This window comes from Archocentrus centrarchus, chromosome 14, assembly GCF_007364275.1.
Source record: "Archocentrus centrarchus isolate MPI-CPG fArcCen1 chromosome 14, fArcCen1, whole genome shotgun sequence".
Classification (NCBI taxonomy): domain Eukaryota; kingdom Metazoa; phylum Chordata; class Actinopteri; order Cichliformes; family Cichlidae; genus Archocentrus; species Archocentrus centrarchus.
The window spans coordinates 8,430,358-8,443,502 of record NC_044359.1 but is presented as its reverse complement, the minus strand read 5'-3'; the positions used below and the strand labels follow the sequence as shown (position 1 = coordinate 8,443,502).

Here is a 13,145-nt window from a genome sequence, read left to right as displayed (position 1 = left end):
GGGCGCAGGGCAAAAATGTTGCTCACGGGTAACAAGTTCAAAGTGATTGCCCTCTGTCACAATGGCCACATAGTTTGTAACGCGTAAAAAAAAAAAAAAAAAAAAAAAACACGCTCGCCACGCCCTGATCTGAACTGTGGGGAGACTGCGTGCTCCTCCAACACTGCCAAACACTTTACCTGAAGACCTGAGCTAAATGCTGAAGTGTTATTCTCCTTTCATAAATGTGCTGCATGTCACACAGACTGGAATCCATTTCAAATTTAAAGTAGGATTATCAGTACCTGAAAATACAGGTAATTCTGTACTCAGTAAAGTTTTTCAAATAAAAAAAAAAAAAAAAAAAAAAACAATATGGCAACCACTAGGCGGAGACAAACATCCACTTATGATACAGATACAGAGTCCCTGCAAATACAGCAGTCAACACCAACGTTTCAAATTTCAACCCAAGCTTTATGAAATAGTTCTTATTAGTGCACTTTGAGACATCAGGATGGTGCCTAATACGCTATTTTTATATATTTTAAGAAACATTAAACTGGCCGCTTTGCATGTTCAGCACATTATGCTGTGAAATGTTGTTAGACTGAAGGCTCAGTTTAGAGGTGTTTACAGTATTATTATTATTATTATTGGGTGTTTTTTTTTATATGACTGTATTTTCATTTACAGTATTAAAGTGTAGCTTCTTGAGTGCACTCAATATGAAAAAATAGCCATTACAGAAAATAATAATAAAAACTGTGTAGGTTAATAATTATCTTACTTTCATTCAAAATAACTGAGATTTATTTCATTACGGCATTTTACTGTCTGTTTATATAATTTAATAATGTATCTTCTTAATTAGGAAATGACCGGTTATCTTCTTCGGGCTACTCCCTTTAGGGGTCGCCACAGTGGATCATCTGCCTGCATCTCACCGTATCCTTAGCATCCTACTCTGTCACACCAACCTCCTTCCTCCTTCAACGTCCGTAAATCTCTACTGTGGTCTTCTCTTTTCCTCCTGACTGGCAGCTCCATGCTGCACATTTAGATTAAAGTCAATCAAAGTCAGTGTGGCTTTATGAGTCCGCCTTTACTGTATATTCTGCAAACACAGAGACAAAGTACGCCATTACACGTTTTGTATAGTCTCGACTTGCGCTAGAGACTATACAAAACTCCAGTATATACTCCAGTACTATGTCTCATTGGAGACTTATATTTATGACAACTAAAATTTATTTATTTATGACAACTAAATATAACACTTATTTATTTATATATATATATATATATATATATATATATATATATATATATATATATATATATATATATATATATATATATATATATATATATATATATATATAAATAAAATCAGGTAAAGTGTAATATTTATTTGTCATAAATAAATGACACACTTCTCACCTTTACTTCCATCTTTATCATCCTTTGTCCAGTATATCCACAATCCCTCCTCTGCACATGTCCAAACCATCTCAGCTCCACCTCTCTGACTTTTTGTCAGTGCCACCACCTCCAAACCATACATGCCACAGCAGGTTTCACTAGCATCTTGTAAAACTTCTCTTTTGCTCTTGCTGCTGTCACCAGTCACCTTCACACTCATCTCCATCCACTCCACCCTGTCTGCACCTTCATCTTCAACTCACCTGTCTTCTATGTATTGAGTAATACTATTTATTTCATGTTTGGCTTATTTTTCTCTATGTGCTTTTGTGTGGCTTACTTAAATAAAACAATGGACAACCATCTCCACTTTGGTCTCATCTGTCCAAAGGACATCTTCCAGAAGACTCGTGGTTTGTTCAGGTGTAACTTTGTAAACCTTAGCTATGCTGCTGCGTCCGTTTTTAGAGTAAATGGGTTTTCACCTGGAAACCCTTCCAAATAACTCATAGTTGTTTAGTCTTTTTCTAATTGCAATTGTCATGAACTTTAACATTTAACATGCCAACTGTGGCCTGCAGAATCTGAGATGTAACTCTTGGGCATTTTAGCAATTTGTCTGAGCACTACACAGCCTTACCTTGGGGAGAATTTGCCGGGATGTCCTGTCTTGGGAAGACAGCTCACTCTAAGGTAATTCCTTAAATAAATGTTTAATTTGAGGATTTAATGTGTTTATTTTTGCATTTAGACATCATGGGTATTTAGTTCAATATCAAAACAATATCTGTACAGTTCATTCATTCAAAAATTCCTACTTTTGGATTAGGCAGCACTTTTCTGAAATTATTATTATGATTTCTACTGCATATTTGATTGAATGTATGTGGTCGCTTTAATTAAACCTGACACGTGCTTGAGAAGTTTGTTTGTTTATTTCTAAAAATCAATTAAAAGCGGAAGTGGAAGTATATTTATTGTCACATGTTTCTAAGGAACTGCGTTAAATCAGTGTCATCACAAAGATAGAAAACACTTAAGCTTAACTCTCGCGATGAGATGAGAGTGAGCGAGAGCGGAGAAACCATCAAGGAAGCGGCTGTTATTTGTCGAAACCAATAATGGCTGCGACCCAACCAGTCAGTTGTTTTCTTTGTATGCTGGTCGACATTAGAGGGTCATCGATATTTCAGTCGTCGCTCTGAAGCCGTCATTACCTCCGGTAAGAGAAAGCAAACGAAGCAAGGTCGACTTTGCTGATAAAACCGCTTTAAAACGCGGTCGGACGCCAGCTGTTTGTTATCTTTTTGTCCAGCTCGGACTGGTTCCGCTATATCTTGTGTGGTCTATCCCCGCCGGACTACATTCAGAAAATACATAAGTGAATTATGCGGGAGGTTTTAATTTATTTTGTAAATGTGAAAAACTCAATTATAGATATTTTGTGAATGCATAGCTGCCACTCTCAAATTCGGGTTGAGTTAAATGCGCCAAACTGCACCAGTTTTATTGAAACTACGCTAAATTGTACACGTTAAACCCATCTATTCTCCTCGTCCTGAACACTAATGACCGCTATGTAGGATTACATAACAATAAATGTTGTTGGCTGATTTAGGTAGAGTCAGAATTTGAAAGAAAATTATAATATGTGATACCAAAAGTTATTGTACAGGCATGTATAGGTTACCTTTATAATATTGGACCATAAAATACCATTTCCCTGAGCTGAGTTTTGCATGTTCTGGACGTTAGCCTTTATTGTGGCTAACCTCCATATGTCTGTTTCCGGATACTTTTAAATTATCCCGTGATTCAAATTCACAGACGGATTCGATTTTGGATGCTATTTAGAGAAATTGTCTCGATAGAGGCCGCAGTTTGTTTACACTCAGAATCACCTGACATCGCCGCATCCATATTTACAGGGATGCTGATGGCGCTTCTAATGTATGCAGAGCATATAGAGTGCAATCTTTTTTGGTATTTCTGGTAGGAAACGTTTGGCCACCTTCAGTGATTGCTTGGTTGAAATCTAAGCTTTTATTTTGAAGTGGTCATTGTTGGTGATGCTGCACCCTGCTGCTGCAGCAGGGATTATGCAATCCAGCCTGTCTGCCATCATCCTCTGGAATAATCCTGCAGGCAAGCGCTGGTTGTGTCTGTTATAGAACAGCATAAGTGTCTTTATTCACTCAGGTCCAGTGTGCCTTTTATTTCTCTGTAGTACTCTGTTTCTCTTTCACTTTGACAGGATAGTTTCTTTTGCTCTTTTTCATATGTTTAACAAAAACAGAATGTTTGTTATACTTTGATAAAATATTGTTGCCATACGTATATTAACTAACTAAAAGAGTCAAGTCCCGCTCTCTTAATTTAGCGTAACAAGGGTTTGTTTCCAAACTGAAATTTCTCACAGTTGGCCTTTTAAAATCTGCTGTCTGTAGTTGCTCCTCTGGCCTTGCTGCCCTCCCACAATGCATTGCCAGCAGCCTTTGTGTGTGTCTCAGGGACCAGCATAACAAAATCCACCACTCCACCTAGTTCACACAGCGCAGCAAAACAGGAAGGTAGGAGCCTGTTGACCATCTTTCTGCCTTGAATACTCATTTGTAAGTTGCTGTTGTAATCACAGGCAAGCAGATATTTATGGATAAAAAAATATGTTGAATCTCCCTTTAATTTCTTTCTTAATTTTTTTTTTTTTTTTTTTCTTTTAGGTCCTAATCTGGTTTGACTTGTTCCTTTCTTACTCCAACCATGTCCGGTTCTGGCGACTTACCAGGTGAGTACTTCCCGCATCAGAAGTCTTCATGTTTCAGCCTGAGGAGGTTTCCATTGTTTGGGTTAGGCCATTCTGTTCAAATATGCAGAAAGAATAGTGCACCTGCAACTCTGTGGAAACAGTCTGAAGAAGAATTTTATTTTGTTGTAGCTTTGCTTGTTTGGAAAGAGTGCAAGCCGTGTTTTAATACTTCTCGCTACATATAGATTTCCTCTAAACATGTAACATGCAGGTAATCATGGAGTTACTGTTTTGAAAAGAGGACAGCAATAAAGATGCAGTCGCTCACTGCATGCATCTGTGATTTTTGCCTTTTTTGAAATGTGGCTGAACAACCTTCATACAAACAACATGAATGAGTGAAGTACTTTGTCAAAGGGAACCAAAGTCAATAAAAAAACTAAAACGAGATTAAAAACAAGTCCAGATATCTTTGTGAGACCCCGTTTGAAACCATCAGAGTGCTGAAAATTTGCAAAAGTTTGAACTTTTTTTGGCCAACAGCCTTTTTTTTTTTTTTTTTTTTTTTTTTTACAGCGCTTAAAAGGCCCGGTTGTTACTTTGTTTTTTTTTTTACGCTCTTTAAACTTAGTAGCATTAGTTTCACGCCTCATTGTCCACATTGCGCCTGCAGGGGATTCATGCTGCATCAGTGGGCCCACCCCACAGTTTGAGAGCCACTGTCCTGCACACATAGTGCTGCAGGGGCCGCTCACCAGGTATCAACTGCTCAGCCAAACACCCCACTTGGCCCCCCAGCAAATACATCCTCTATCTGAAGCATATACTATAAGCTGAAGAAAGACATGGAGAAATATACTGCAGTATATTGATGTATTAGTAAATTGACATAATGACCTCTAACAATAAGATCAATAGGACTCAGAAATGGTTTTCCCACTTAAACTCATTCTACAGCACTGGCATGAAGTAGCTGTGCAGTAATGTGAAAAAAGTTCAGTATGTTTCTGCCCACATAAAAAAGGATTACACAGATTTTTGTCTCCCACATTAAACGCAGCGCAGCAGATCTGAGTTTATACTGAGTCACAGGCTGAATCACACACTTTCATCGGAATCTATTAATATCTGTATCTGCTCGTGTTGATAAATATTTTCTGACATGAACAATAACAAAACCCATGCTTATCAGCAGCACATGTTCATGAAACTGGAACTTCCAGCAGTAGCAGAAATGCCTCAACAGTAAATCAATATGCTGTAAACATTAGTAAATCTACAAATAGTGTTCCTGTGTTTCAGGTTTGCTCTTTGTGTACTAAATGTGTACTTAAAAACATGTTTTCTTTCTGTTTTTTCTCTCTCTCTCTGTGCGGTAGTGCTAAATAAACACATTGAACTGGTTGTTTAGAAGCTTAGTCAGATAACATGTTTGTCCATAGTTGTTGCATAGGCTGCTTTTCACACATGTGCTTAAGACAGCTTTAAGTGAACCAGCTCAGAGTATTTCCACAGTTGTCTTTTCTCACACACTGCAGGAAGTAGTCAGCTTCAGAAATCTTTATACTATTTGAAATTCTCCCACACTTAAATCACATGGAGTGACTGCAGGAAGCAGGGGACATGAAATCCACAAGATAATTAGCTGTGCTGTTTGCATAACAGCACAATCTGACATGACACGGTCTCGGTAGGTAAAAGGTCAGCTTATGTTCGATCTGACTGTGTAGGATACTTAGACTGTCATAGGAACCTTTAGGTAAGCTCGTGGCTCCAGTCCAAAGTCTTCAGATGATGATCAAACCACAGTTTCTTAGCAATTAATCCAGGAATTCCTGATCGTTCCAAACACTTCTCAAAAGGATTTTTAGAAACCCCATCGCAGGGAGAGCTGTTGTTTAGTCCCCATTGTTTAGGGTTTTTTTTTTTTGTGTTTTTGTGTCTGCAGCCATTGAGGGATCCGGGATGGGCGGGATGAAGCTTCCTGTCGGGATGACCCGACGTGCCCTCAGCTATGACGACAACCTGGAAGCCCCAATGTCCACACCCCCCCATGACATCAGCATCAATAACCTGTGGAAACGACCAATTATACCAGAGAGGAAGTTCACGCACCTGGCTGAGGTGAGACAGTGCCTAAGCAACACACACTGCTGCTTCACTATTAAACTGCTCATATTTTCAGCGTGTAGATGCTGATGATGTTTTTGCACTAGGAGGATGAGAGCGGTGCGAGTCAGTCTACACTGCAGGACATTGTACCCTCTAGACCACAAGCTGTGGTGAAAACCAAGGCTTCTTCCATCATTGTGAATTCTCTCATCAACAGTATGTCACTTCTGTTAGCGATACTGTTTATTTAAATGAACTTTTCTTACTAAGTTTTCTTGACAAGTTTGATACATTTTTGAACACATACCAAAGCTGAGAATTTTGTGATATATTAAATAAAGGAAAGGTTTTACTCTGAAGTTGTGAACCCATGTTCATAACTTTATCTGACTTGGTGAAGTTTTTACTCCTAGCTAAACAAGTTTGTATGAAAAACCAGTTATAATTGTGCATGAAAAATTGTTTGGATTAGAATAAAACTTTTTTTTTTCTTTCCTTCTCTTTCAGAGCAAACTCAGGATAGCGTATACAAGTTTGAGCAGACGGCAGGACTTTCTGACACCGGCTACACGCCCCACAAAGGCCTCACCGCTGAGGAGACGAGACACCACCATCGCGTGCCTGAATCAATCCAGGTCAGACACACATACGACATGTGTGCAGCCAAAATGCAGCTGATTGTTACTAATGGTTGTTAAATCAGGAAACGGCCCGTGTCAAAATGAGGGAAAGGTCTGTTTTCTTGCCTTGAACTGAGATCTTACTTTATGCAAGCAACCTATGTGCTAGTGGACCACGAGGTTCTTCGCAATACCCCTTTTGCACCGATAAGATGCACAATGCAGAACCAGTTTGATAAACTTCCACCAAGGAAAGACTAGTATTCCAGTATTTGCATGATTTGCTTTTCTTTTTTTTTAATCTGTGGCCTTTGAAGGAACTCCCATTTGAAGCACTTCCTCTGTGGCTTAATTAGTCATCCCTGGAGGTTCTGCCTTAGACTCTTGTTACTTCATCCCATTTGCCATGTGTGACTTCACATGATCAGATTGTCTGAATATCTGGTATGTTTAGATGTTAAGTACAGGAGCGTGTAAGTCTCACAGGGACTAAAATAAATGGTGCATTTCAATAAAGGTCAAAGGTTCACTGTGTGTGTGTTTTGTTTTTGATGTTTCAGAAACTTCAGATCCAGAGCATGGAGGCCAGAGAAGATCGGCAGAGCTCCTCTGCCCAGTCCACTCCATCCAACACACCACACAGCTCCCCAAAACCTCACCGCAGGTACACACACACGCGCGCACGTGCACACACACAAAAATGTGATTAAATGCTACAAACCTGACCATGTTTACCCTTTGTGTGTTTGTGAAGAGGCTGGTTCGGCAGTACAAGTTCAGAGCTCAGTATTGCCTCCTCCTCCAACAGCAGTTTGGACATGGCTGGGATAGACGTAGGAGGAGGTGTAGTGGAGCGGTGGGGAGCGTTCGGACCTCGACCGCCTGTTCATAAGTCCACCTCTGACCTGGGATCAGACTCCACAACTGCAGGTAATAATACTGCCTCAGTGTGAGGTACTGAAACCTGAGAAAATGAGCTTGAATGTTGGCTTGTTGTGTGTAAATAAAACTACAAAAAGGTCCTCCCCATCCCCATGAGAATGAAGCACTGCAGTAAAAAACTAAAACAAGTCCCCACCGTGGAAGAGCAGAGGCCCATATAACCAGTTCAGTCCAGCAGTGGGGTTAATGGGTGATTGAATGACCTTCAGACTGATGGTAAACACTGAACAACATTCAGGTCTGACAACCCTGAGAGTCTCACCACTCATTGGCTTTTACCAACAGTGAGCTGAAATTTCTTCATCGCAGTGATATAAAACTTCAGCTTCCTGATGGCTTGTGAGAAACAGCGTTTAGATCTTTACGTGTGCGATGTTCAGTCTGAATCAGAGACTTTTAAATTCTTCTTCCCAGGATGACTTTAGGTAGGTAAACTGAGAAAAGTAATGGACCTGCGGGAAGAAATTCATGTTCACAGTTTAAAGAAATATTTTTTTTGTTTTTGTTTCAGAAGCAATTTCTTCCAGAATTGCTGAAAGAGTTTTCTAGACTTTTCAAAAATATCATAAAACTGCTTATTATTTGTGTCATGGTGGGGGAATCAGTGTATTTGTATTTTATTTATTAGCTCACCCACCGATAGGTGCAGGGAGGTTATGTTTTCGGTCACGGTGATCTGTTTGTCTGTTAGCGGGATAACTCGGAAAATTATGAATAGAATTCAGTGAAAATTTCTGGAGTGGTTGGGGTGATGCAAGGAACAACTGATTTAAATTTTGGTGGTGATGCGGCACACAATGTGGATCCAGGATTTGGTAAAAGGATTCTTTACTGGGCGAGGTATCCGCTCTACTGAGTGCCCTTCTTATTTATTTATTTATATATTTTCCCTAAATAAGTAACTTAAATGGATGTTTATTAAGTTTCAAAATATTTATTGGCATTCAAAATAAAGGCTCCTGCAGTGTAGTAAGAGATTAACCTAGGGTGAGGGGCGCTTCTGTTAAACATGCCAATTTTTTTTCTTTTGACAGTCTATTGATGCCTCTGGTACAAAACCTTCTCAAATTAGGCAGTTATAATGGGATTTTGTGTTTGTGTGTATTAATTGTGTGCCTGAGAATAAATACAAAGAGACAAGAAATTTAAAAAAAAAAAATTCTGTGGACAGAAAATATCAAATGTTTAAATTGTATTGAATTTTTTTTTTATTATTTATTATTATTATTGTACTGTACTCTTGTACATCAGCCACATTCATTTATATTCACAAAATTAATTGGAAATCTAAATTTAGAGGAATTTATTTTAACTTAAAAGTTAAATCAAGTTGTCCTACATTCAATATTTGTATTTTATATTCTTCACAAGATGTTTAACAGAGCACATCCATCCAAACTATGATCACATTACATTAGAAAGACTCCGCAGGTTATTCACTGTCAGGGCTCAACTTTTGCAGGTGTGTTGAAACACATAAATGCTTCACTCAAAAATCAGATTGATTTTTAAAAAAGTGGAAAACTGGTTTTACCTTTTGAAGCTCATGCAATTTGTTTTATCTTTTTTTTTTTCTCCTTTCTTTTCCCCCAGCAGGCTTTGCTCTACAGGCGTACCGTGGTGCTCAGAAGCCCACCCCCATGGAGGTGATGAAGACACAGGCCACGCGACTTGCTGACACCTCTTCCACTCAGAAGGTGTCTCCGCCCACAATGGAGATTCCCACAGTGGAGGGTCGCCGGCAGGGAGCCCGAACGCACAAGCTCAAACACAGAGACATGAACATCCTGACGCCCTCCGGCTTCTGAGAAGGCGCCCAACGATTGTCCAAGCTGCCGGATACTCAGGTCCCATGAAATGATGACGTCCCCGTGCTTAGTGCAGGCCATTCCAGTCACTTTTAAGTTCAGATCTTTGCAGATGTTACCCATATCTAGGTTATTAATACCTTCAGTTGGAGGGCAGGTCAGGTTACCCTTCCAAATATGAATCGTACAGGTTTCGCACTGCCTCTAGTTAACCTCATTTATGTGGCAGAGAAGCTGAGCTGTAAGTTAAGCACCCAGACTGTCAACCATCACAATTAACAGTGTGACCTCCTGCATCAGCTTTGACCTATCGTAATTACTCTAATTATGCACAAAGTCTTTTCAGTCATTTATTCCAAGCATTTGGTTTTGCCTGAGAATAAAAGTGGATTAGCTAATTTGACTGACCCGTTGGTTTACAGCCTGGATTATTATCTCAGCCGACAGAAAAGAACTCGTATTACTTTAAGGGCCAGAACCAAACGCATAGATATAATGAACTAGAATTGTACTAAACTAACTACAGCATAATTATACATTTGAATTTACATGCCAATTTTTTTTTTTCCATGTAGTCCAAAAGCTTAAATGTTTCTGTCTTGTGTCATGCTGGTTAATGACTTTTTCCGTTCCTGTGTGGATTTTGGAGGTGAGCAGCTTTATTTAATCAGCCTTTATGTTGCAGTCTGTTGCATGTGAATATTTGTGAAATATCTAACGTACAACTTCAAAACTATTTCATGGGACCTTTAAGAGCAGCTCTAACCACTTCAGATAACCACTGTGCTGTCCGCCATCTTTCCCATAGAAACAAACATGGATATAAATAATATACATACATGCATATATACATATTCAGTGTTTCCTGGATGTAAAATCAAGCTCTCAGCATTTCCATTTACTGACAAAGTCAGCATGAATCACCCCACAATGAAATGGAGAACTACTGGTGGTGAAAACTAGCTTAAAGTGAAGACGATTGTGATGCAAGTTTATAAATATTTCATACTAACGCACTTTATCCTCACTGTAACTTCTGGCTTGATTATCCACCCCAAACACTCGTGTTACTGAGCTGTCCATGGTTATGATGCCTGTCACTAAAACATTTTCTTTCTTTAAAGGACATTTCACAAAACAGGTTGGGACTAATAAATCTACCAGTTCTGTGAGTGTAGTTCAGTATCAGCCAAAACAAACAGAACAAACACGGTCCAAATATGTTGTTTTTGTAAGTTTTGTCTCAGGAAAATCGTCAGGCACCCGCTCACTCAAACGTTCCAATTATTTCTTTTTCAGAAAATGTTTTTGTTTTTGTTTTGTTGGGATATTTATGTAGGTCGAAGATTTTTCATTTCCACTGTTGTAACAGATTTGATTGTTTTTGGGGATCAGAAGAAACTTACTAACTTACTGAAAATGGGAAAAATTCCTGTTTGTGATTAGTGCTTATTAGCTTCCGTGTGCCCTCTGAGTCAAAGGAGAGAGGGTGTGTGGATGGGCTCTTTTTTTGCTTTTGGCAGTTAAAATTAATTCAGTCGCCACAATGCACAAAAAATGTTCTGCACCCCTAAAAAGGATGTGGCCTTAATATGAAAGAAAGTAAATGTAATTCAAGGTTTTATTTTAAACACCTGTTAGTGGTCCTACAATGCCAGCTTACTGATAATTACTGGAATTATATGCAAAGATTCTGCAGGATGATGCATGCTAAGCTTAGAAAAGAGTGAAGCGCTGCGATTTCACTGCTAAATGAAATAAATGGCTAATGTTTGTTTTGGATTCTTGTTATGACGTGAAAATGGTCCATTTGCTGGGAGTAGATTCAGTGTTTCGTAACACAGCAGTGGAAGATTTCATGAAGTGAAAAGGTCCAAGTCCATGTCATCTGCCACCTGTAACTCCGCTGTGGTGTTTAGTCAGATGTTTCCTTTTAATCCTGTGTGAACAACCCGAAAGCTACAAAAGAAAAACACCCACACTGTTGTCAGCAGTGTAGATATTAAATGACTGTTTTTGCTTATATTTTTGTTGGTTTTTGTTCACGAGTGCTTTGTGTTTAAAGTGTGACGCTGTTCTCTTTAAATCTTCCTCACGACCGAACCTCCTCTGTATGTGCGTGACTGTAGTCCTGACTGACTGAATTAAAGTGTGTTTCTGTTAATCTGTGCGACCAGTTAATGGTTAAAAATTTTCATGGATTTTTAGTCTCTGTACAGTTGTCTTTGAGAATAAATGTTACTCTCCCATCAGCTAAACAGGAGTCAAGGATTCATTGTTTGTGTTAAAATCTGTTTAATTAAACATTTTGAATGGAACCTCCTGCTACAACAGTTAAATTTATGTTAATTTTATAGCCTGTAAATAAAACGTGGACATAGGCACAGTGACATCACCCACTGGTTTGTGAACATCTGTTTTAAAGCCTTGAGTGTAAATTTCAGCCATTGCTGTCTTGCACACCCTGCTTTATCATCCTTTTTAACTCTAAATGACAAATTACATCCATAATTTACAAAATAAACATTTTAATAATGCATTTGTACTTGGAACCAGAAGGTAGACTTAGGGCACTTGGCTTCATTTTTCCAAGGTGGAAACTATTTCCATCTTTTACAGTTATACCCCTGTACAGGAATTTGGCCGGCTCTCCGTCTTAAAGGGTCCGAGTCTCTGGCTCTATGGGTATTACCCTATTAGATATTCACAGAAACTATTTAAGCTGGTGGAGGAGGTTCATCTAGCTCTACTGCCTGCTAATCCAGATGCTGACCCCTGCTAACCTCTGCTGACTCAACCAACCAGGAGCCCTAAAAGTTAAGTGTAATCAGCAGTCACGTCTGGGAATGACAGCCCTCCTTATATGATCTGGTGTGCTTGGTATGATGCTAGGAGTGGTTTTAGTGGCCAGGAAAAATATATTTCACCTTTGCCCTACTTTCTAAGTCATAAAGCACAGTTCACACTTTTTCTATTATATTCTAATTCATTATATTGATTAGATTTAATTGATTACAATTATTTGATTTGCATTATGCATGATTAACTATTGGCAAAATCATGTAAGAGTATACTTTGATGTACTCCTTTGTAGTTTTGGCAGTGTGTTTTGGGTCACGATCATGATGAAGCATCTCACAGTTTGGTTGCATCTTTCTGTAAATTGACAAGACAAAAATTTCTGTAGACTTCTCAGTTCATTGAACTGTTGCCATCATGTGTGACATCATCAATGAAGATTAATGAGCCTGTCCCAGAAGAAGCCATGCAAGCCCAAGCCATGACATTACTTCCACTGTTTGGGATCACGAGCAGATCATTTCTTTCTCCAAACTTTAGTCTTTCCATCACGTTGGTAAAGGTTCATCTTTGTCTCATCAGTCCATAAAACCTTGTCCCAGAATTTCTGAGGCTTGTCTCTGTACTTCTTGGCAGATTCTTGTCTGGCCTTCCTGTTCTTGTGGTGAAGCCTCTGTACTTTTGTTTATGAAGTCTTCTGCAAACAGCACATTG

The 13,145-nt window shown here is 38.9% G+C and overlaps 1 protein-coding gene across 4 annotated transcripts; it reads left to right on the top strand.

The window, feature by feature from the left end:
* Window positions 1–2,416: 2,416 nt before the first annotated feature.
* Window positions 2,417–11,890, top strand: LOC115791780 (putative monooxygenase p33MONOX). Of its 4 annotated transcripts, none has more exons than XM_030746023.1 (9): window positions 2,417–2,626; window positions 3,852–3,974; window positions 4,125–4,189; window positions 6,099–6,274; window positions 6,367–6,478; window positions 6,770–6,897; window positions 7,443–7,546; window positions 7,637–7,812; window positions 9,421–11,890. In XM_030746023.1, exons 3-9 carry the CDS (start codon window positions 4,165–4,167, stop codon window positions 9,630–9,632), a joined length of 933 nt encoding a protein of 310 aa, XP_030601883.1. In that variant the 5' UTR covers window positions 2,417–2,626; window positions 3,852–3,974; window positions 4,125–4,164; the 3' UTR covers window positions 9,633–11,890. The 4 variants fall into 4 exon arrangements, with proteins under 4 accessions (XP_030601883.1, XP_030601881.1, XP_030601882.1 ...); XM_030746021.1 differs by having other exon boundaries at window positions 3,852–4,016; window positions 9,418–11,890; XM_030746022.1 differs by having other exon boundaries at window positions 2,418–2,626; window positions 3,915–3,974; window positions 9,418–11,890.
* The last annotated feature ends 1,255 nt before the right edge of the window (window positions 11,891–13,145 follow it).